The 24,733-nt window shown below is 43.8% G+C and overlaps 1 protein-coding gene and 1 pseudogene across 1 annotated transcript; one reads left to right on the plus strand and one right to left on the minus strand.

Annotated features, from left to right (window-relative positions):
• LOC110170674 (neurotrypsin-like) overlaps positions 1-24,733 on the minus strand; it is a 108,784-nt pseudogene that overhangs the window by 40,969 nt on the left and 43,082 nt on the right.
• On the plus strand, positions 18,797-24,656 carry LOC110174676 (E3 ubiquitin-protein ligase TRIM39-like). Its single transcript, XM_020940777.2, has 3 exons — positions 18,797-18,861; positions 21,016-21,231; positions 23,438-24,656. Exons 2-3 carry the CDS (start codon positions 21,018-21,020, stop codon positions 24,517-24,519), a joined length of 1,296 nt encoding a protein of 431 aa, XP_020796436.2. The 5' UTR covers positions 18,797-18,861; positions 21,016-21,017; the 3' UTR covers positions 24,520-24,656.

Raw genomic sequence — 24,733 nt, forward strand, 5'->3', positions numbered from 1 at the left:
CGGGACGTCTCCCATAGGCGCCAAATTTTTGAGTCTTTGCGCCCCTGCTGGCCAACAGTGAAAATGGTATCATGTCCATAATATAATTTTTTGCTCGTAATCATATATAGAATGTAATTCCCAAATTTGGTGCAGATCCGACAATGTTGACATTTCATGTCTATGGTAGGGGGCGCTATAGTGTTCACTTTTCATATGTTTTATAGTGTATTATATTCAGACTGAGATCACACATTAGTGATTCAAATTTCAGCACACGATCGGACTAAGTCTGTGCGAACAGGAGCAAATAATGTCACCTTGAAATTAGGCAAAATTTTGACCAAATTTTGCGGCTTCGCCGCACGTAAACCGTGACAGTTATCAAAAAAAATCAGCTAACTTTAGATGTTCCACTTGTCTAGATGATGTACGGTGATTTTCAGGCCTGTGGGTGAAGCGCCTTCAGAGGAGTTCGTTCAAACGCAATGTCAGCGAAAATGCGGACTCAAACTTCAATCCAAGATGGCCGCCTTCTGGTTTGTCAGGGGGCGTGGCCATAATAACATTTTTTGTTTGTCTTGACATGACGAATGTGTGTACCGAATTTCGTGGCTCTACGACAAAGTTGACGTCGGACGTCTCCCATAGGCGCAATGTATTTTGACTTTTCGAGGTGGCGCTGTGTCGCCATTCATTTTTTATGCCCGTGCACGAAACCTATATTTTATCGAATTTTTCGCCACTTCTGAATTTTGGGCAAAGTTTGGTGAGTTTTTGAACGTGTTTAGGGGGTCAAATTAGGGTTTAAAGAGCAGAAGAATAATAAAAATAATAATAATAATAATTCGAGCAAAAACAATATATCCGAAAACATTAGAACAACATATTATACATTTTTTGAAAGCTCTCGACCTTCCCCACGTCACCGTGGGGTCATTGGTGAGTGACGGGCGCGTCTGCACCATCTCGTCGAGGTCACCCCATGACCTCCCATTGACTTCCATTCATTTTAGCAGTAGTAAATATGAGCCAGGCCTTGGGCGTGGGTTACTGGGATACTGCTGTTCGTGCCGGGGGCGACCGTGGACATAGTTGCATGTCGTCTTGTCGCATTCGGACATGCGCACGTCCCTCCCCATTCGCTCCGCTGAGCGGAAGCAATAGGCCCTACGCCCTGTCGGGGCTCGGGCCTAATAATTTTAGCAAAAACAATATATCCGAAAAGTTTAGAACAACATATTATACGTTTTTTGAAAGCTCTCGACCTTCCCCACGTCACCGTGGGGTCATTGGTGAGTGACGGGCACTGACGCGCTCGTCATTCACCATCTCGTCGAGGTCACCCATCGCCTTCCATTGACTTCCATTCATTTTAGCAGTAGTAAATATGAGCCAGGCCTTGGGCATGGGTTACTGGGATACTGCTGTTCGTGCCGGGGGCGACCGTGGACATAGTTGCATGTCGTCTTGTCGCATTCGGACATGCGCATGTCCCTTCCCATTTGCTCCGCTGAGCGGAAGCAATAGGCCCTACGCCCTGTCGGGGCTCGGGCCTAATTAATACATAAGGTGCACCGTTGATTTGTGAGAAAATTTAACGATTTTATGTGCGCCTTATAGTCCGAAAAATACGGTATTTTAAAAGGTCCATATGATGCTAGTTTCTGATCTATAATGTTGCTTCCTCATCACAAACCGGAGTTGAGTTTTGTTTCATTTACACGTTTTACACACAAACCTGCATATTTAGAGTTCTTCTCTCGAACAGAAAACACTCTGTTCCACCTTGCGACGCCATGTGGTAATACAGGAAGTGCTCCACTGTGTTTTTAAACTCCACACACCTTCACTAGAATCATTTGGATCATTTCAGCCCTGGAATTTTCAATCTCTACTGAACTAAACATAAAAGTAGCTTCATAACATCATCACAAGGTGGAACAGAACATTTTGAGCTTTGGAGATGTAGACAGATATTAAATAAAAGATTACTTAAACATGTGTGAACGAAACAAAACAACTCCAGGTCTGTTTTTGAAGAGGAAACAACATTATAACATGACTTAAAGCTCATCAATCTCAATATAAAACAGAAATAAAGGTTTGACTATTGGAATAATTGAAAAAATATGTGTTAGTTGCAGACCTATCACAGATTAAATCATCATATATCGTTTATTTTTTATTTATTTTGAAGCGGTCATGTGATTCTAGTATTGCCGATCCCTCCTCTGGACGTCCCGCTGACCTTCAGGAGGGGCACAGACGACCCCCGCCTCGTTTCCGTGGCTACAGTCTCCGGTGACGAAGGTCCGACTGCGACAGGCGCTCACGCCGTCCTCGTCTCCGCGGCAACCCAGGCGCTCGAAATGGAACAGGCCCGAGCCGGACTCTGAGGAGCCGGGGTCCGAGCGCTGCAGGGCTGTACCTATGTCACTGCGGCGAGAGGGAGGGGGAATGTGACGTAATGAAGCTTTAAAACACACTGTAAAATCTAACACTAGGGTTGAAAATGGTGAAAACAACCTGGTTCAGTCCTGGTTCAGTCCTGGTTCAGTCCTGGTTCAGTCCTGGTTCAGTCCTGGTTCAGTCCTGGTTCAGACCTGGTTCAGACCTGGTTTAAACCTGGTTTAGTCCTAGTTTAATCCTGTTTAGTCCTGTTTTAGTCCTGGTTTAGTCCTGTTTTAGTCCTGGTTTAGTCCTGGTTCAGTCCTGGTTCAGTCCTGGTTCAGTCCTGGTTCAGTCCTGGTTCAGTCCTGGTTTAGTCCCGGTTCAGTCCTGGTTCCGTTCTAGTTCAGTCCTGGTTTAGACCTGATTTAGTCCTTGTTTAGTTCTGGTTTAGTCCTAGTGTAGACCTGGTTTAGACCTGTTTTAGTCCTGGTTTAGTTCTGGTTCCATTCTGGTTCAGTCCTGGTTTAGACCTGATTTTGTCCTGTTTTAGTCCTGGTTTAGTCCTGGTTTAATCCTGGTTTAGTCCTGGTTTAGTCCTGGTTCAGTCCTGGTTTAGACCTGATTTCGTCCTGGTTCAGTCCTGGTTCAGTCCTGCTTCAGACCTGCTTCAGTCCTGCTTCAGTCCTGCTTCAGTCCTGGTTTAGTCCTGGTTTAGTCCTGGTTCAGTCCTGGTTCAGTCCTGGTTCAGTCCTGGTTCAGTCCTGGTTTAGTCCTGGTTCAGTTCTGCTTCAGTCCTGCTTCAGTCCTGGTTCAGTCCTGCTTCAGTCCTGCTTCAGTCCTGCTTCAGTCCTGCTTCAGTCCTGGTTTAGTCCTGGTTTAGTCCTGGTTCAGTTCTGGTTCAGTCCTGCTTCAGTCCTGGTTTAGTCCTGGTTTAGTCCTGGTTCAGTTCTGGTTCAGTCCTGCTTCAGTCCTGCTTCAGTCCTGCTTCAGTCCTGCTTCAGTCCTGCTTCAGTCCTGGTTTAGTCCTGGTTCAGTTCTGGTTCAGTCCTGCTTCAGTCCTGGTTTAGTCCTGGTTTAGTCCTGGTTTAGTCCTGGTTCAGTTCTGGTTCAGTCCTGGTTCAGTCCTGGTTTAGTCCTGGTTCAGTCCTGGTTCAGTCCTGGTTCAGTCCTGGTTCAGTCCTGGTTTAGTCCTGCTTCAGTCCTGGTTCAGTCCTGGTTTCAGTCCTGGTTTAGTCCTGGTTTAGTCCTGGTTTAGTCCTGGTTCAGTCCTGGTTCAGTCCTGGTTTAGTCCTGCTTCAGTCCTGGTTTAGTCCTGGTTCAGTCCTGGTTTAGTCCTGGTTCAGTCCTGGTTCAGTCCTGGTTCAGTTCAGTCCTGCTTCAGTCCTGCTTCAGTCCTGGTTTAGTCCTGCTTCAGTCCTGGTTCAGACAATAGCCATTATCTCTACACTGTTCTTGGTCTTACCTCAGTCCCAGTTGTCTGCACACCACACTGGCGTCTCTGTGTGTCCAGTGAGAGTCGCACACTGCCCCCCACTGGCCGTTCAGATAAACTTCCACACGACCGCTGTGAGAGGAACCGCCCACCAAACGGACCGCACCTAAAAACACAAAAAGTTGATGTTAAAAAGACACCGCAAGTTATTTTAAAAGAACACATATACATCCTTGTGGTGTTATTATTATCTTCTAAACTTGCATTTGTCGCCTTGAGATAAGTATTTCACGCTGTCTAAAATAATGTCTGCATTTGAAAAACATCATTTATAAGCTACACTTCTGATTCCAGTGAGGCATTAGGGAGTTGGAGCTCCCTCTGCTGTCAGAAAAGAGAATTAACAAAGGGAATTAAAGGTCCTGCATTATACAAAATTCATTCTTTTGAGATTTAAGTCATGTTATAATGCTTTTACCTCCTCAAAAACATACCCGCAGTTGTGTTTTGTTTCCTTCACACATGTTTCTGTAACTTTTTATTATTAGTCTGTCTACATCTCCAAAGGTCAAAATGCTCTGTTCCACCTTGTGATGTCATCAAGCGGTAGTTTTCAAGTTAACAGCTCCTTTTACCTTTAGTTCAACAGAGATTGGCAATTCCAGGTCTGAAATCGTCCAAATGATTCTAGTGAAGGTGTATGGAGTTAAAAAAAAACTAGTCTACGTTTACACTGAAACGAATCACCGTATCAGAAACGATTTGCGTCCAGACACGTCGTTTCTGTGTCCGCAATCCTTCCCTATCCACACAGATTTGAGCATATTTGTTTACGTTTTACAGAAACGAAACGTAAAACCGCATGGATAATTTGCAGAAACTGAGCGCTCAAAAAACAGCTCGCTCCTTGTGCGCTGATGCGGTTCAGCTTCTGTCGGACTAAAGGACACGACTCAGTGGAATATGAGTGTTGTTTCTGTGACAGAGGGGTGTTCTGCTGATGGTGAGTCTGTTCTGTGTTGGAGATGGTTCATGTTAAACTTTTCAGAGATTATACGTCTGCAGGTCGTACACACAGACACACGTTATATATGAATGGACATATATTCTAGCCTCTTAGCGTTTTGGCAGTGAATTACTTCACGGTGCACAGACCTACATCAGAGTATCAGAGTTTTCAGGCGTCCACACTGTGCCGGATCAGATCTGTACTCAGATGAATTCGTGGGAGCTGGCGGCACCACATCGTTCCGTCTCTGGAGCCGTTTTCAATCAGATTAGTGTGAACGAACACTGCATCCACAACGAAAATGACTCAAATATGTACTAGTGTGGACGGGGCCTGAGAGAAGAACTCAGCCTAAATATGCAGAAAAACAACTCCAGGTCTGTTTGTGATGAGGAAACAAGGCAAAGGAGGAATTCAATTTGTCAACTGGATAAATGTTTATTTTGGTCGAAAACATTTCGCAGCTCATCCAAGCTGCTTCTTCTGTTCTGGTCAGAAAGCTTTTCGACCAAAATAAACATTTGTCCAGTTGACAAATGTAAATTTCTCCTCTGCCGTAGACTCTACCTGGACGACTGAGGGATTTTACACACATCATGAGGAAACAACAGAGATCAGAAAATAGCCTAATATGGGCTCTTTAAACTGTGGAGTCTATATCCTCTGTGAACGCTTTCTAACTGAGCCATGTGTTTGTTGTGAACAAAGTTTGAGCAGTGGATAAGTCTAGTGATGAACAGTGTTGGGAAGGTTCCTTTTGTATTCCCCTACAGATTACAGATTACATACACCAAAATGTAGTTTGTAACGTAATTCATTAAATTACTTAAAGTGAGTAACGTAATCTGAATACTTTGGATTAGTTGATTTTCTGTAGAGAAGCAAAGACCAGGATATTGTAACATAAGATGTTTTATCTGCTAAAAGAAAATAAAAAAGCCCAGATTTTACTCAACCAAATTAAAAATATTATTGATAGAAGAGGAGACACAGTCTGCACGGCATGATTTAGTCCTGTTAAATCCTGTTTAAGACATAGTTTAGACCTGGTTTAGACCTGGTTTAGACCTGGTTTAGACCTGGTTTAGACCTGGGTTAGACCTGGTTTTTGGTCCTGGTTTAGACCTGGTTTTAGTCCTGGTTTAGTCCTAGATTAGACCTTGTTTAGACCTGGTTTTAGACCTGGTTTTAGACCTGGTTTTAGACCTGGGTTTAGACCTGGGTTTAGACCTGGGTTTAGACCTGGTTTAGTTCTGGTTTAGTTCTGGTTTAGTCTTGGATTAGTTCTGGATTAGTTCTGGTTTAGTCCTGGTTTAGTTCTGGTTTAGACCTGGTTGAGACCTGGTTTAGTTCTGGTTTAGTCTTGGATTAGTTCTGGATTAGTCCTGGTTTAGTCCTGGTTTAGTTCTGGTTGAGACCTGGTTTAGTTCTGGTTTAGTTTAGTTCTGGTTTAGTCTTGGTTAGTTCTGGATTAGTTCTGGTTTAGTTCTGGTTTAGACCTGGTTTAGTTCTGGTTTAGTCCTGGTTTAGTTCTGGTTTAGACCTGGTTGAGACCTGGTTTAGTTCTGGTTTAGTCTTGGATTAGTTCTGGATTAGTCCTGGTTTAGTCCTGGTTTAGTTCTGGTTGAGACCTGGTTTAGTTCTGGTTTAGTTTAGTTCTGGTTTAGTCTTGGATTAGTTCTGGATTAGTTCTGGTTTAGTTCTGGTTTAGTCCTGGTTTAGTCCTGGTTTATTTCTGGTTGAGACCTGGTTTAGTTCTGGTTTAGTTTAGTTCTGGTTTAGTCTTGGATTAGTTCTGGTTTAGTTCTGGTTTAGTTCTGGTTTAGTCTTGGATTAGTTCTGGTTTAGTCCTGGTTTAGTCCTGGTTTAGTTCTGGTTTAGTCCTGGTTTAGTGTCCGGCAATGAGTGGAATTACCGAAAAAAAAAAAAGGAAAAAAAAGGGATTTAGCCTAAAATGTGAAAACAGGAAAATACTGCTGTGTAATCCATTTATTTTAACAAATGTAACTGTAATCTAATTACCACTCACTGAAACAGTAACTGTAACCGAATACAGTTACTCATAATTTGTACTCTGATTACATAACTCCGGTACATGTAATCCTTTACTCCCCGACACTGGTGATGATTTATGGTCTTAAAAACTGAGTAGGAGAAGTTTGGAGTTTTATCTATGACGTAACTAAACGAGCAATATGGGAACGGAGTATTTTTAAGTGCTCACAGAAGACAACTTTGGATTTGGTGGAAAAATGAAACAAGCATGAATGAAACTAAATACAACTCCAGAAATATTTTTGATCAGGGGAAAAGAAGATATATAGTAGGGATGTAGCAATAACTGAAATATCGTGAGACTGTATTGTCATAAATTTCACAATAATCGTGGGCAATCACAATATATTGAATTAAATTAAGTCTCTTTGCTTAAATTCGTTATTTTGGTGCAGCAAAAACAGAGGGAACTGCATAGACCATGACCCTTTGCTCTATTTCAGTGCAGACTACATGAAGAAATACGTGTTATGAAACTATTTTAAACCTTAATTCTTTGTGTTCTGACAGTAATACAGAACCAAAGGCTTGTCAAGGCATTTTAAGAGGAAAAATATTCACAATTTTGTTAACCTCCACAAAATCTTGCAAAAAATATAGAACCATGAGATGCATATCGTGAAAATAACCCCCCAAAAAAGTAAGTTATGTATAATATTTAATCCGTGTTTCATTCGATTTCAATATAAAACCAAAAATAAGAAAAAAAAAAAACAGATTTTCTTCATTTTTTGTCTCCAAAATGAAAAAAACTGATAATGATTTGTTTTTTCAGTTTTGAATTTTGTGTTTAAATGAAGAATGGAAAAAATTGATAATGTCTGTTTCCCGTTTATGTGACTTAAACTGTGATGCCGGACTGAACCAGGACTGAACCAGGACTAAACCAGGACTAAACCAGGAATAAACCAGGACTAAACCATTTTCAGTCCCGGTCTGGTCCCAGTCTCAGTCCTGGTCTCAGTCCCAGTCCCAGTCTGATCTGGTCTCAGTCCCGTCTCAGTCCCAGTCTGATTTGGTCTCAGTCCCGGTCTCAGTCCCAGTCTGATTTGGTCTCAGCCCCGGTCTCAGCCCCGGTCTCAGCCCCGGTCTCAGCCCCGGTCTCAGCCCCGGTCTCAGTCCCAGTCTGATTTCAGTCTCAGTCCCCTCAGTCCCGGTCTCAGTCCCGGTCTCAGTCCCGGTCTCAGTCCCGGTCTCAGTCCCGGTCTCAGTCCCGGTCTCAGCCCGGTCTCAGCCCCGGTCTCAGCCCGGTCTCAGCCCGGTCTCAGCCCCAGTCTCAGTCCCAGTCTGATTCGGTCTCAGCCCCGGTCTCAGCCCCGGTCTCAGCCCCGGTCTCAGCCCGGTCTCAGTCCCGGTCTCAGTCCCGGTCTCAGCCCCGGTCTCAGCCCCGGTCTCAGCCCCGGTCTCAGCCCCAGTCTCAGCCCCAGTCTCAGCCCCAGTCTCAGCCCCAGTCTCACCCCAGTCAGTCCCAGTCTGATTTGGTCTCAGTCCCGGTCTCAGTCCCAGTCTGATTTGGTCTCAGCCCCGGTCTCAGCCCCGGTCTCAGCCCCGGTCTCAGCCCCGGTCTCAGCCCCGGTCTCAGCCCCGGTCTCAGTCCCGTCTCATTTGGTCTCAGTCCCGGTCTCAGTCCCGGTCTCAGTCCCGGTCTCAGTCTCCCGGTCTCAGCCCCGGTCTCAGCCCCGGTCTCAGCCCCGGTCTCAGCCCCAGTCTGATTCGGTCTCAGCCCCGGTCTCAGCCCCGGTCTCAGCCCCGGTCTCAGTCCCGGTCTCAGTCCCGGTCTCAGCCCCGGTCTCAGCCCCGGTCTCAGCCCCGGTCTCAGCCCCGGTCTCAGCCCCAGTCTCAGCCCCAGTCAGCCCCAGTCTCAGTCCCAGTCTCAGTCCCAGTCTGATTCGGTCTCAGCCCCGGTCTCAGCCCCGGTCTCAGCCCAGGTCTCAGTCCCGGTCTCAGTCCCGGTCTCAGTCCCGGTCTCAGTCCCGGTCTCAGTCCCAATCTGATTCGGTCTCAGGCCCGGTCTCAGGCCCGGTCTCAGGTCCCGGTCTCAGTCCCGGTCTCAGCCCCGTCTCAGCCCCGGTCTCAGCCCGGTCTCAGTCCCGGTCTCAGTCCCGGTCTCAGTCTCCCGGTCTCAGTCTCAGGCCCGGTCTCAGGCCCGGTCTCAGTCCGGTCTCAGTCCCGGTCTCAGGTCCCGGTCTCAGTCTCGGTCTCAGTCCCGGTCTCAGTCCCGGTCTCAATCACAGTCTGGTCCTGGTCCTTATATTGAAAAACAAATGAACGAATGATATTGGGATTAAATCTTTGATCTAATCTTCTACTCGCTCTGGCGTCTCTCTGTATCCTCGCTCACCCTGGTGGCAGTCGCAGTAGGCCCAGCCGATGGCTCCAGAGTTCTGCCTGAAGAAGCACCAGGGGTTGGACTCTCGGTCGGGGTTTCGGCAGAAGCTGTGGTCGCCCAGGCCCCTCCCCGGATACTGCATCACATAATCAGGAAACTCCGTCCACTTCAGACAGGGGGCGCCAGAGTCCGTCTGAGACACTGTGCCATTGTAATAGCCCAGCTCAGTGAAGCCCTCCGAACACGACAGGGGCACTGCAGAAGAAAAACACAGAGAAAGGGTTTTGAAAAGTGTAATATATTTTTCTAATTATAACTTTTTGGTTGGGGGTTCGACGCCTGCTTGTTTTTATGCCTGGAATGTTCCACAGTGTGACATTAAACACCTCTACTTTACGTTTACTCAATTACAGGTGTTTTTTGATCCCCAAAATACGTAGAAAAACAGACATTCTGACTGTGAGCGGGGTCGCCTCTCCACAGATCTGACCTGTAACTTGGTCCGGTTTGGTCTCCGTGAAGATAGACAGGTTTAATGCCACACTGTGAAACATTCCAAACAAAGCAATAACATCTCTATAGTACTTATAGTCTCCAAAGAATATAATATATACAGTGTTGGGGAGTAACAGATTACATGTACTGGAGTTATGTAATCAGAGTACAAATTATGAGTAACTGTATTCAGTTACAGTTGCTGTTTCAGTGAGTGGTAATTGGATTACAGTTACTTTGTTGAAATAAATGGATTACACAGCAGGTATTTTCCTGTTTTCACATTTTGGGCTAAACTAAACCAGAACTAAACCAGGACTAAACCAGGACTAAACCAGCAGACTAAACCAGGTCTAAAAACTAAACCAGGACTCTAAACCAAGACTCTAAACCAGGACTAAACCAGGTCTAAACCAAGACTAAAAAGACTAAACCAGGACTAAACCAGGACTCTAAACCAGGTCTAAACCAAGACTAAACCAGGACTAAACCAGGTCTAAACCCTAAACCAGACTAAACCAGGACTAAACCAGGTCTAAACCAGGACTAAACCAGACTAAACCAGACTAAACCAGGACTAAACCAGGTCTAAACCTAAAAGGACTAAACCAAGACTAAACCAGAACTAAACCAGGTCTAAATCAGGTCTAAACCAAGACTAAACCAGGACTAAACCAGGTCTAAACCAAGACTAAACCAGGACTAAACCAGAACTAAACGAGGTCTAAAAACCAAGACTAAACCAGACGTAAACCAGGTCTAAACCAAGAGACTAAACCAGAACTAAACCAGGTCTAAACCAGGACTAAAAAAAGGTCTAAACCAGAACTAAACCAGGAACTAAACCAGAACTAAACCAGGACTAAACCAGGAACTAAACCAGGACTAAACCAGGTCTAAACCAGGACTAAAAAAAGGTCTAAACCAGAACTAAACCAGGACTAAACCAGGACTAAACAATATGACACTAACAGTAGGATGGGCGTAACTGAAGGCAGCAGTGATCTCATATAGAAATAATTTCCCTAAAAAATAATATTTTTAATCTGGTTAAGGAGAGACTGGTCTTTTTCTTGTCTTTTAGCCGATAAAACACCTTCATCTTTGCTTCTCTACAGCAAACAAAAGTCAGTTCATGGAGACTTGAGCTCAACCAATTTGAAGAAGAACAAACATGAATTTTCAGGATGTGTTTGCTACATTCATGTAGTTTTAAAAAGCATGACAATATCAAGTAATCCAAAGTATTCAGATTACGTTACTCAATTTAAGTAATTTAATGGATTACGTTACAAACTACATTTTGGGGTATGTAATCTGTAATCTGTAGGGGAATACATTTTAAAAGTAACCTTCCCAACACTGAATATATAATATAACATAATATTGTCAGAGCAATCAACTATTTGTAACTTTTGTCTGCTTTTCACCATTTGTTTTTGTCTGTTTTTTACCATCCATTCTTTTATCTACACGCAGATTTGCCTGAAGCGTCTTTGGCTGAGGTCCCTTATTCAAAAGACGGCACCCAAACTAATGTGGGCTTCGTGTTTGTTTTCTTAATTACTTTCACAATGACCGCACAAAAATATAAAGTCTCGAGTATAGCACAAAACGCGAATGGACCATGAAATTAACCACCACAAGATCGACACTTTATACCCTCTTTTGTGAGATTCCATTAGTTTTGAGATCGTTTTAAAGAAGACCTGATGCTTGTGTCTGCTATATAGTTATAATCGACATTTTAAGTCACAATATTCATCTAAAATGACCTAATAAAGAAAAAAAAGTCAGCTGAATTGTGCCCAGTAGGAGCTGACGCCGGTGTAAACGTCATCACAACAAAGAGCGGTGAGGTTGTCAGCACCTCCGATGGATCGCTGCAGATCACACAAGCCAGATGTAGGTTTTGTTTTTGTTTTCGTTTGTACCAAAAGGACAACACGACCCTGCTGAATCCTATGAGTATCACGGCTGAAGAAAATTAATTTGGAGAAGAGAGAGATTATGAGAAGAGAGGGAAGAAAGTGAGGGAGAAAGAACAAAAGAAAAAGCAGTGGGAAACAGGAATGGATAAGGATAATGCCGTCTTGAAAATAAGCAATTAATACCCTTAATTCCTGATAAAAATGATTATTCGGAATTAAATTTCATTCCGAAGTAAGCGGGTGGTTTATTCAGATTTTAAAGCCTAATTAATGTATTCCTCGATCATGTAAATGTTTAGCCAGGCTGTCCTCACCTAGTGCCTCCACTCAATTTCATTTCTCTCCAGCGACTAGTTCAGGTATCGGAAAACACTAGACCAGAGGTGCTCACACTTTTTCAGCGTGCGAGCTACTTACAAAATGACCAAATCATAAAGATCTACCTAATACAAAACCAAGCAAACTGCACTGAAACACTCTGTGCCCCTTTTTTGGACCCTCACCCACAGTTTGAGAACCTCTTCTTTAAGAGAACTTCCTCTGGCACTTTACACAAAACTGTGAAAAAAGTGAAGGAAGATTTTTAAACCTGTTTTTTAAAGTTCCAAACTGGAGTTGCATTCTTTTCTGGTTTTGCAGTGATATTTACCAGCCTCTGCACGTTTACCAAACCAAACGCACATCGTGACAAACACAGATGCATTTGTGCACTTTTGTTAGACAAACTTCAGCCAAATGTGGCAGTAGGTCTGTTCTGTAGATCCGCTCTATGCTGTAGACCTGCTTTGTGCCAACACTGTAACACAAATTTAGACTGGTTTTTGCTTCACGTTTGGTCTTGCTCTTCTAATCAGCCGCACTGTGGGAGGGGCTTGTGTTGGCTGTACGCAGGAAGGAGCGAGAGCGTGAAAAGGCGAGGGGCGGCGTGCTGACGTGAGGCAGATGGACAGGTAGGATGTTTAGGAAGTTGAACCTGCCCTGTGATGCACGCTGGTACACGAGGGCACACGCTGTCGCAGACGAGCCGTGCATAGGGAGCGTGTGTGTGTGTTTGTGATGCGCCGTAGAGTCTCCGCGGGTTTCAAATGAGCGCACAGGCTGCACTGAGACGCCCCACACGCTCCTGCACCCGCTACAAGTTTATTACCAACAGCAGCGGCCGTAATGAAATATGATCGCACTTGTTGAGTGTCAGACCTCGAGTGAGAGACAAGACCGAGTCCAAACGCGAGTCCGAGACGAGACACGGCGATCTACCCACACGACCTTGGCGATTGACTGGTAGATTGCGATCGACGTATTGAGCACCCCTGCACTAGACGGTTTACATGAACCCCGGAAGTTGTAGACCGCACACCGGCCCATCAGCAAAGAGCTGTGAAGCCATGACATCAAACTCAAGCGTCTGTCTGGGTCCCTTTTTTGGAACAACACAACAGTAAACAAAGCGTCGAGATGGATGTAGACGAAGACAGACATTCTGTGTTCGCAACGATTCCCAAGATCGAGGATTTAAAGACGGAACAAAGAGAATGTTTGGTGAATTTTATCAAGGGGAAAGACATTACTGTCCTTCTTCCTACGGGATTTGGTGCATTACATACATCACGACCAAACAGTAGCGATTGGTTAAATAAAAAAAGTACCTGCCTACCGTCGAGCGAACAAATCCTAATGCTGTGAGGTCAGACGGTTTCCACAAAGTGAAACTGGCTGATGAATCAGACTATCAAAATATAACTTTAGTGAGTAACTACAACTATAACCTAAACGTCCATTTAAGTCAATAAACCTTTTTCACAACGTCCAGAAGTACCGTGCTGTAGTTTTGAGGAACTTCCTGTTAATTCTTTTCTGCGGCAAAATGTTTGTGCAAATGTCTTGTGTATTTTCCACCAGCTTCATAAATCTGCCCATCACCAAATCTTCATCCAACAAGGTCGACAAAGGATAAACATTTTTCCATGAATGTGGCAAAAAAGGAAATTCAATTTGTCAACTGGACAAAAGTTTATTTGGTCGAAAAATCAATTAGTTTTTCTCATAAATACACTACCGGTCAAAAGTTTTAGAACACCACACTTTCATAGTTTTCCAGTTTTTTGCTGTTTACTGTTGACCAAAACATATTCTAAACTTTTGATTCATGAAAGTGTCCACCTTTGGCAGACATAACAGCTGAACACACTCATGGCTCATTGTTTTTACAACAAAAATCTAATATTCTTCAGAAAGTTCTTCCCAAGTCTGTTGCAGAAGTTCCCATAAATGTGTGGCACTTGTCGGTTTCTTGGCTTTTACTTTTCTGTCCAGTTCATCCCAAACCAGCTCAATGGGGTTTAAGTCTGGACACTGTCAAGTTTTCAAGCTTTACCATCTTGTTCTTTTTTCCTGAGGTAGCTTTGGCAGAGCTTGGACTTGTGTTTTGTATCTTTTTTTTTTTTTTTTTACCTCTGGCTGTTCAGTTTTTACCTTTGTACCATTTCAAGCTCTTCATTGGACTTGAATTGCAATAAATAACTGGAAAAATTAGGATGTTCTAAAACTTTTGACCCAGTTCACCAATGCTTGTCTTTGTTCACCTTTAAGCTTTTGTCCTTCCTTTGTCGATCTTGTTGGTTGAAGATTTGGCGTTCGGGCAGATTTATGAAGCTGGAGGAAAATATGCGAGACATTTCCACAGATGTTTTGGCACAGAAAACCATTAACCAGAAGTTCCACAACCCTACGTCTATTTGTCCGCTTTAATTGTTAAAATTTTGCGTATCTCCATAACGCGATATTGTCAGTTTTTCTTTACGTATCTCCACGTTATGTTTAGTTTACAGCAGGCATGTCCAAACTACGGCCCGTGGGCCAAATGCGGCCCTCGGACAAATTTTTCTTGGCCCTCAGGCTTCCAGGTGATTTGGCCCAAATGACCTTGCATCAATTAAAAATGAACTTTTCACTGCAAGTTTTTTGAAAATCTACTCTGATAAAGCCAATATTGAAGTTTTAATGTGTGGTTTGAGGATTTTAGAATGAATAAAGACTGATGGCTCATTCTAACATGTTAAACATGCACATATTTCAATTATTCACTGTATTGAGCACCAGTCTACGGCCCTCGATCGGCCCTCTGCTTCATCTGTGTTTAGAAATGTGGCCCTTGATGAAAAAAGTTTGGACACCCCTGGTTTACAGTCTTCGCATGACTTTTCTTTTATTTCCAGGTTACGTGTGTTTGTCGGCGCGGCTAAAAGGAAATTATAATGTTAAAAATAAGCGGTGGACCGGTCCTTTCAGCCCTTGTTATCCCCGTGTCAGTATTTAAGTGAAGTGAGAGGCTTAGAGCAGCTCTCTGGGGCTGGACTAATGCATTTCCTCTGCTCCAGAAAGAGAGAGGTTTAAATCTGACTCAGACGACGAGAGGAGTCTGTAATACTGCTACAGAAAGAGAGAGGGATGAAGAGAGAGGAGAGAGGAGGAGAGGAGTCTGTAATACTGCTACAGAAAGAGAGAGGGATGAAGAGAGAGAGGGAGAGGAGGAGAGGAGTCTGTAATACTGCTACAGAAAGAGAGAGGGATGAAGAGAGAGAGGGAGAGGAGGAGAGGAGTCTGTAATACTGCTACAGAAAGAGAGAGGGATGAAGAGAGAGAGGAGAGAGGAGGAGAGGAGGCTGTAATACTGCTACAGAAAGAGAGAGGGATGAAGAGAGGAGGGAGAGGAGGAGAGGAGTCTGTAATACTGCTACAGAAAGAGAGAGGGATGAAGAGAGAGGAGGAGAGGAGGAGAGGAGTCTGTAATACTGCTACAGAAAGAGAGAGGGATGAAGAGAGGGAGAGGAGGAGAGGAGTCTGTAATACTGCTACAGAAAGAGAGGGATGAAGAGAGAGAGAGAGAGAGGAGGAGAGGAGTCTGTAATACTGCTACAGAAAGAGAGAGGGATGAAGAGAGAGGGAGAGGAGGAGAGGAGTCTGTAATACTGCTACAGAAGAGAGAGGGATGAAGAGAGAGAGAGTAAGAGGAGGAGAGGAGTCTGTAATACTGCTACAGAAAGAGAGAGAGGGATGGAGAGAAAGAGGGAGAGGAGGAGAGGAGTCTGTAATACTGCTACAGAAAGAGAGAGGGATGGAGAGAGACGGAGTACGAGAGAAGAGGGAGAGAGAACAGATAGGGAGGGAGGAAGACAGAGAGAGTGAGGAAAGAACGGAGGGAGAGAGAGAACGCAAGGGGAAAGAGGGAAGAACAGAGGGAGGGAGAGAGAGAAGAAGGGTGGTGAGAAGAGAGAGGGAAGAAGGTAGGGATGGAGAGGGAGGGAGAGAGAAAGAAAGTGAGAGAAGAAGGGAGGAGAGAGAAAGAGAGAGGGAAGAAGGGAGGGAGAGAGAGAGAGAGGAAGGAGAGGAGAGAAAGAGAAGAGGGAGGGAGAAGGAGGAGAGGAGGAGAGAGGGAGAGAGTGAGGGTAGAGAGGAAAGAAGGGCAGGCGGGAGGGAGGAGAGAGAGGGAAGGGGAAAGAGGGAGGCAGAGAAAGAGAGAGGAAAGAAGGGAGGGAGAGAGAGAGAGAGAGGGAAGAAGGGAGAGAGAAAGGGAAAGAGGGAAGAAGGGAGACCGGAGAGAGAGAGAGAGAGAGAGAGAGAGAAGGGAGGGAGAGAGAAAGGGGAGAGAGGGAAGAGATGGAGGGAGGGAGGGAGAGAGAGAGAGGGAAGAGAGAGAGAGAGAGGAGAGAGAGAGAGAGAGAGAGAGAGAGGAGAGAGAGAGAGAGAGAGAGAGAGAGAGGAGAGAGAGAGAGAGAGAGAGAGAGAAAGAGAGAGAGAGAGAGGAGAGAGAGAGAGAGAGAGAAGAGAGAGAGAGAGAGAGGAGAGAAAGAAGGGAGGGAGAGAATGGAGGAGAGGAGAGGAGAGAAGAGAGGAGAAAGAGAGAGAGAGAGAAGAGAGAGAGAGAGAGAGAGAGAGAGAGAGGGAAAGAGGAACAGAGAAGAGAAGAAGAGAGAGAAGAACAGAGGAGAGAGAGCAGTGAGAGAGAGAGAAAGAGAGAGATAGAGAGAGAGGAGAGAGAGAGAAAGAAAGAGAGAGAACAGAGCAGAGTGAGAGAACAGAGAGAGAGAGAGAGAGAGAGAGAGAGAGAGAGAGAGAGAGAGAGAGAGAGAGAGAGAACAGAGAGAGAGAGAGAGAGAGAGAAAGAGAGAGAACAGAGAGAGAGAGAGAGAGAGAGAGAGAGAGAGAGAGAGAGAAAGAGAGAGAGAAGAGAGGAGAGGGCAGGTGTCGTTAACCACTGACAGGGGAGTTTTGAAAGGAAGAAACTAGGGCAGGAGTAACATACAGTCTGTTCTGAAAATACACACCTGAGCTGATTTAAAGCCGCACTACACAACTTTTCTGGGTTACACGGCGCCACCTGTTTTACTCCATGGAGACGAGCTGCTGCGTCAGATCTGCGGAGAGGCAAGCTCGCTCACAGTAGGAATGAGAGTTTGTAGGGTATTTTTTTCTCCGCGCAAAGTAATAAAATTAAACAAGCAAGAAATAAAATAAAAAAAACATATTGGAGAACATTAAAGGGCACAATTTACACTATTTTCTGATCTATGTTTTAATGTTTTCTCATCACAAACAGACCTGGAGTTTTTCTCTCAAACAGAAAACACTCTGTTCCCCCTTGTGATGTCATGTGGTGATCCAGGGAGTGCTCCACCGTGTTTTAAAACTCCATACACCTTCACTGGATAATTGGATCATTTCAGCTCTTGGAAAAGCTAATCTCTACTGAAATAAAAGTAAAATGTAGCTGCGGGCCGCCATTTTGGCAGTAAAAATGGATAGCGCCACCGCTGAATTTTTCAAGCCATCGGAGTACTCACTTTAATTCACAAGACATTGAGCTTCAGATCAAAATTAAATGGATTAAACATTGACCGTATAATGCCCCGGGGGTGTTTTTTAAAAATATTTCCGCTGAAGAAGACGTCCCAGATCCGCAGTACATCGCCAAATGAACCAAAATTGGTCCGATTGACATGCCTCTGTTTCCTGCTAGAACAGCAATACCTCCAATTATCAACACAGATGTTCCCTGTTAAGACCACGGGACATCCTCATCTCAAGAGTCATCATGAACTCGTAAAACACAAAAGCACGGGTAACAGCAGCAGCAACAGCGATAAAGAGGAGCCCTCACCGCAGCTCAGATCCCTCAGGACGGGGTCTGCGGTCTGGTCCTTGGTCCGGAGGCCCCGTCCTCCATGTGCTGGTTCCAGACGGTAGCGAGCAAGACCAGTGCTTGATGGGCTGGGTCTGAGCTGTTCCGTGTCATCGTCTGCACGCTGGTTCCGTGCGGGAAAAGCGAGAATGCACTGTGGACTACAGGTCTGGACAGTTCGCTCCGGCGGTCAAGAACTGCGGCTGGTTCCGAGGTGATGCAAAGCATCCGGACAGAAGCGTGAATAGTTTGGTGGGTTATATGTTGTTCTGAGCGTCCGACCTCCGCGCTCTTTGTTCCTGGGGAACGTTCTTGTCAGGCCAAGGCTCCTGACACCACTCCCCGCTGTAGCTCCTCTGAGCCCGGCCTGAACCGGAGCTTCTCCCGCTGGTTCAGGACTCTGGTTTGGATCTAGTCCGACTGTAGCATTTCTCACACTAGGCTAAAAGCAGGACATTTTTAAAGTTGAATCAATTGAATAAGCTATTGCCTATTTCCATAAAATTATTTGGTTAATTATAAGCCTAAAATAACAAATGCTGTTTGCTACTTTGGAGTCACACGTTCGCACATTGGTTCTTGCTCTGATCTTTGTGTATTACATTATCTGTATTGGAAAATTGTTGGCAAAATAATTCGGAAATGAATCGCGGCTGCGTCTGGAGAACAGTCTGTTATTGCGCTGGAGTCGGATCTGCCGATTACTGCCAAAATGGCGACACCTTGTGCCTGACGAGCCGGTATGACATCAGCTCCCGGAGCTCTATAGCGTGGAAAATACGGTAATAATAAAGGATTACTCAAAACAAGTATGAATGGAAAAAACAGAACTATATATATGTTTTACAACATTATACCATGACTTAAAGCTCACAAGAGTCTTTATGTGCCATCTAGGACCTTTACACTAGTTACTGTGTTATGTAATCTTATCTGGGAGGTGCGTGTGTGTGTCTCTTTAAAAGCCAAACAGGAAGAGCAAGTTTGAGAATCTGGTCAAACCACATCAGACCTCAGGTGAGAGCTGCCGAAAAATCCACCTCGAAGACGTTTGAGCAGGTAATTTTTAAACGTTTATTTATACAGTACTGAAGGATTTGTAGTTTAGTTGGAAAGAATTAACAGTGTCCCAATTAAAACAACGGTAATTTAGACAGGTAAACAGATCGTCTTAAATGGCTTAAAGCTGCATTATGTAACTTTTCTGGCAAAGGGCACGTCACCTGTTTGTTTTTATAGATTTGTCATGTGTTGCTCTGCCTGGAATGTTCCACAGTATGACATTAAACAGCTCTACTTTACATTTATTCAATTAGAACTAGTTTTATAGCTTAAAAATACTAAGAAAAACAGATATTCTGACTGTGAGCGGGGTCGCCTCTCCACAGATCTGACCTGTAACTTGGTCTGGTTTGGTTTCCGTGAAGATAGAAAGGTTTTAAAGTCGTACTGTGAAACATTCCAGACAAAAACGATAAAATATTTACAGAAAAGTTACGCAATGCACCTTTAAATGTCATGTATACAGATTAAAATACTGTGTTTTTTGTATCAGTGTGTGTTTTTGTGTTACACTGGGCATGAGGTGTAAGAAAGTAGAGATTAGAGTTGTCAAAAGTGTCGAAAAATGAGAGATAAGAGAAAAAACTGGACAGGAAGTAGTGACGTTAATAACGAGATTGACAGGTGAGCCTATAAACTCGATACCCAATACCAATTCTGATACCACGATGATAATAAAATGACAATAGAATGTGATTTTCAACATTAAATCATAGTATTTTCTTTTTAAAAGGTATTCAGGTTAATTTCTGTCTTTCTGTGACTTTTTTTAAAATGTTAAATGGGTACCTAGTTTCGATAAAATTTTTAGTATTTGACTTTTTCTTAAGGATTTGTGCTTTGACTTAATGTTTTGGCGGCCACACTGGAGGTCAAGGTTGGGGCTGATCGGGGAGGTTTTATTCAGTTACTACAATATAATCAAGGCGACTTTAAACAGCGCAAACAACATAAAACTGTCCAAAATCACCAGCTCGTTAGATCAGCCGTCATTAGAAAGATATAACGCTGAAGTCGTCCTCCTGGGTTGTGGAATAGGTCCCGATCTAATTCCGACGCACGCTTTGCCCGACCTCCAATTTCCAGATATTTACAACTACTTCATTCATTCTGCATCGTTCTACACCAACCAAGAATAGAAAAGTTACAAGTGGACAAAGGGTTAGAGGCTTGTAAATATTTTTTAACGGGATGCGTGAGATCTTTGTTGATCACCAAGACGTCACGCGTTCCTGGTCAAAATCAGAACCGTGGCTGCCCCGGGCGGTGGAAATTGAGGGTGAGATTCCGTGACGGTGAAAGTGAGGACCACACAGCGCGTCCTTCTTATTTTATCACACAAAAATACTACACGATGGTCCAAACAGATAGTCTAACCTCCAGTACGGCGGCATAAACAACAGGTCATGTGCTTTTGTGATGTAGATGCAAAAACTTAATACTTTTGACAACCCTAAACTGAACGGGGTCAGACTTATCATCAGAAGAGCCTCTAGTCAGAAAATCTATGCTCAGGTAGTGTTACAAATTGTTACAAATGAAATTGTATTTCAAGTTTTAAATATTTAAAAAAGTAAATATTAAAAGTAATAAATATATTAAACCTTTAAAATACAGCAAAAATGTTTGAGGAAATAATGATTTGGGTGGAAATGGTCTGTCTTAAGTGTAACAGGGTTAATAATTGTCTGATTTTCAGGCAACAACTTGCAAAATGTTCAGTAATTCGAGCTCTACAACCTTCATTTCAATTTTATTTTAAATCTTTTTCTTTTAATATAGCATTGGTGGGTTTGTAAACCAACAAATTAAGTAATGTTGGCTTAGCTAATGCTGTTATGCATGATTATGCGTTTTCCTGTCAATATCTCGAAAAATTTTGATGTTGCAGCCATTTTTAATTGGTAAACATCCAAAAGTTTACTAATTCTTCCCTGATATCCAGGGATTATTCCCTGTTGCTTTCATCAAATATACATTCAATTGTTCAAGAGAAATGTTGCTGACAAACCAAGAGAAGAGGTAATGATTTTCTGACTCGTGGGACTTCTGATGATAAGTGTGTAACCAAACTGAACAGCTGCTTTTGCAATCTGCACTAGGCCAAGACACATGTTACTATATTACATGCTTTTGTTTTGTTGCGTGCAGAGATGGCATCGGCGCCCCCTCTTTTGTCGGAGGAGCAGCTGATGTGCCCCATCTGTCTGGGGGTGTTCGTGCGGCCGGTGTCCACTCCCTGTGGACATAACTTCTGCATGACGTGTCTGTCGTCGTACTGGGACCAGAGCCCGGTGACTGTGTGCCCGGTGTGTAAGGAGAGCTACAGCCAGCGCCCACAACTCAGAGTCAACACCTTCATCTCAGGTACACGGGCACAGGGGCAGGGCACTGTTAGGGTTAGGGTGCTGTTGGTGGTTTTCAGATTCTTGCATGTGAATTCTGTCATGAAATACCCCAAAGGTTTATTCACAAATCTTTAATGTCATCTTTTCTATTGAGTATTAAACCCATTCACTTGCTATATTACAACAAAAATGCATTTCTTTCTTTCTTGGAATTCTGTCATTGTTTAAAAGGGTTTGGCATTATAAGTACTTTTTTTAGACCCGCACCCGCCTGCACCTGCACAGTCCAGCACCGCACCCGCCCGTTAAACTGTGATTATATCAAAGTTAAACCTGCACCCGCTTGAATCTGTTAACATTCCACCCGTTACCCGCCCGTGCCCGTAATCAATCACACACAAATTAAAACCATTCTCACTGAAGCATCCATCAGAATATGAACTGAAAAATTACGACTTCAAGAATTATAATAACGAAATTAAATGATTACACTTTCTTCAGCAGGAACACGAATTCACAGACGCGACTCGACTGTCATTTATTTACTGAGCAGAAGAAACACTGATCGAGATGCTCAAACTTTAGTGCCGCACACGGACACGGATTGAACCAGGACTAAACCAGGACTAAACCAAGACTGAACCAAGACTAAAACAGGACTGAACTAGACTACTAGAACCAAGACTAAACCAGACTAAGACTAACAGACTAAAACAGGACTAAACCAGACTAACAGGACTAAAAGGACTGATTCCAAGACTAAACCAGGGGGACTAAACCAAGACTGAACTAGGACTAAAACAGGACTAAACCAGGACTAAACTAGGACTGAACCAAGACTAAAACCAGGAGGACTAAACCAGGACTGAACCAGGACTAAAACAGGACTAAACAGGACTAAACAGGACTGAACCAAGACTGAACCAGGACTAAACCAGGACTAAACCAGGACTAAACCAAGACTGAACCAAGACTAAAACAGGACTGAGACTAAAACAGACTAAACCAGGACTAAACAGGACTAAAACTAAAGGACTGAACCAAGACTAAACCAAGACTGAACCAGGACTAAAACAGGACTAACCCAGGACTAAACTAGGACTGATTCCAAGACTGAACCAAGACTGATTCCAAGACTGAACCAAGACTGAACCAAGACTAAAACAGGACTAACCCAGGACTAAACTAGGACTGATTCCAAGACTGAACCAAGACTGAACCAAGACTAAAACAGGACTAAACCAGGACTAAACTAGGACTGATTCCGAGACTGAACCAGGAGGACTAAACCAGGACTAAAACAGGACTAAACCAGGACTAAACTAGGACTGATTCCAAGACTGAACCGGGAGGACTAAACCAGGACTGAACCAGGACTGAACCAGGATTGAAGTAGGACTAAAACAGGACTAACCCAGGACTAAACTAGGACTGATTCCGAGACTGAACCAGGAGGACTAAATCAGGACTGAACCAGGACTCACTGTCAGAATGGGCCCGGAGGTGCGCCCGCATAGACCATCGAGTGACTGCAGGCGAAAGGATCGGCGTAGAGTTCTAAGCGCAGCCGTCGCCCGATCGCACTTTGCAGACACCCTGCTCCACGGGCTCAGGGTTCTCTCTCACTTAAATCCAAGATTAGTCCTGGATTAAACCTGGTTTAGACCTGGTGTATTCCTGGTGTAGTCCCAGTTTAGTCCTGATTTAAACTTGATTTAGTCTTGATTTAGTCCTGACCCACCTGTGTATAATTACTACCGCCTGCATATCCCCCAGTAAAATTCCAAAATGTTAAAACCCGCCCGTTTCAGTAACTAATTGCCCACACTCGTACTATTGGTGCAGGACTCTGCCATGGGATTGTAGTCTACGTTTGGTTTTGTTTTGTTTTGTTTTGTAGTGCTGCAAAAATAAAACTACTACTACTAAAAAAGTACATTTTAACTGTATTTACTTTTGCTGCTCCCCATCTCTATTAAATATTATTGGCCTCTAGAACGCTCTGATGCCAACTGAGACCCCGAAATTCATTCATTTTACCTTTTTTTTCTTGTCCCGTGTCTGTAAAAATGTCCCTCAGATTTTACCTCTTGTGCTCCGGTAGCAAACCCTCCACTAGATGTTGCGCAGTGTACCTTTAAAGTCATATTCTTCGTGACATTTAAAATAGTAATTGCTTATAAAACTGACTCATCCTGATTTTTTATTTTTACATTTTTCCTCAGGACTGTCCCAGAGCTTCATGAACAAGCCCCTCACTGCGGAAGAGACAAAGTCCAGGGGGCTCAGAGCAGAAGTGGGAGGAACTGACGCCAAAATCTCCTCCATGATCCAGGAGAGGGTCCAGAAAGTCCAGTCGATCAGGCAAGCTCTAGCCCAACGACAAACCCAAACCGGGTATTTGACCAAAACCATCCAAGATTTAACTCCGCTGGTGAAAAAGATGGAGGAGAAGCAACAGCAGATGGACTTTGAGGTGGCGGTAGTAGTTGGAGAAATTGAGAAAGAGATTAAAGATCTTACGGAAACTCAAATGAAACTACGGGATGTGAATTTGAACGAAGATGCGCAGTTTTTGCAAAGGTACACGCACAATTTCGCTCAAAAACCACCAGAAGTCAACTTGTATTCTGAGATAGAGATGCAGCAGCTAAGAACAGCTCTAGGCACTACTCTGTCCAAGCTGCAAGTTTATCTAGACAACATGGGAGGAGGGTTTATGTCCGATATCTCTGCTTTAAAATACGCCCAGCAGTTCGCGATGGATGTAACGCTAGATCCGAAAACCGCTCACCACCGCCTCATCCTCTCTCGAGATTTGAAACAAGTGAAATTCAACCCTGACGCAAACGCTAAACCAAGCCCAGTGAGCAATCCGGCGAAGTTTACAAAACATTTAGCCGTGTTGGGAGGGCGTGGAATCCAGTCTGGCAAGTTTTATTTCGAAGTTCTGGTTGGTACAAAAACAGAGTGGATCGTAGGCGTGGCGTTGGCGTCATTGGAACGAAAAGGAAAGATCCCGCACGCTCCAGGCTGCGGAGTTTACGCCGTGTGTTTTCGAATGAGCTACTTCGAGACGTTTTCCCAACCCAATGTTCCAATTCACCAAGGTAAAATAGAGAAAGTTGGGGTTTTCGTGGACTATGACGGGAGGGAAGTTTCGTTTTATGACGTAAACGGGGCCAAATTGATCTACACGTTTGAAGATTGTGCGTTTTCTGCAAAGGTACATCCCTATTTTAATCCCTGTAACAATGAATTTGGAAATAACCTCGGGCCATTGGTGATCGTTCCTGTCAATCTGTGAAAAAAAAATATATATATGATGTATTAAGAAAATGTTTGTATGTTTTTATTTGTGTAATATACATTCATATTTTGTAATTTGTCCATTGTGTAACGAATAAAGGTTCACTTATCTTCCCATGAGCTAAAACAATAAAGTCCAACAATAAAATTTATTGAGTCAGTGATTTCACTAGGGCTGTGCAAAAATATTGATATATCGCTATATTGTGTCA

This window comes from Boleophthalmus pectinirostris, unplaced genomic scaffold (genome assembly GCF_026225935.1).
Source record: "Boleophthalmus pectinirostris isolate CB_2022bp ecotype Guang Dong unplaced genomic scaffold, ASM2622593v1 HiC_scaffold_14, whole genome shotgun sequence".
Classification (NCBI taxonomy): Eukaryota; Metazoa; Chordata; class Actinopteri; order Gobiiformes; family Gobiidae; genus Boleophthalmus; species Boleophthalmus pectinirostris.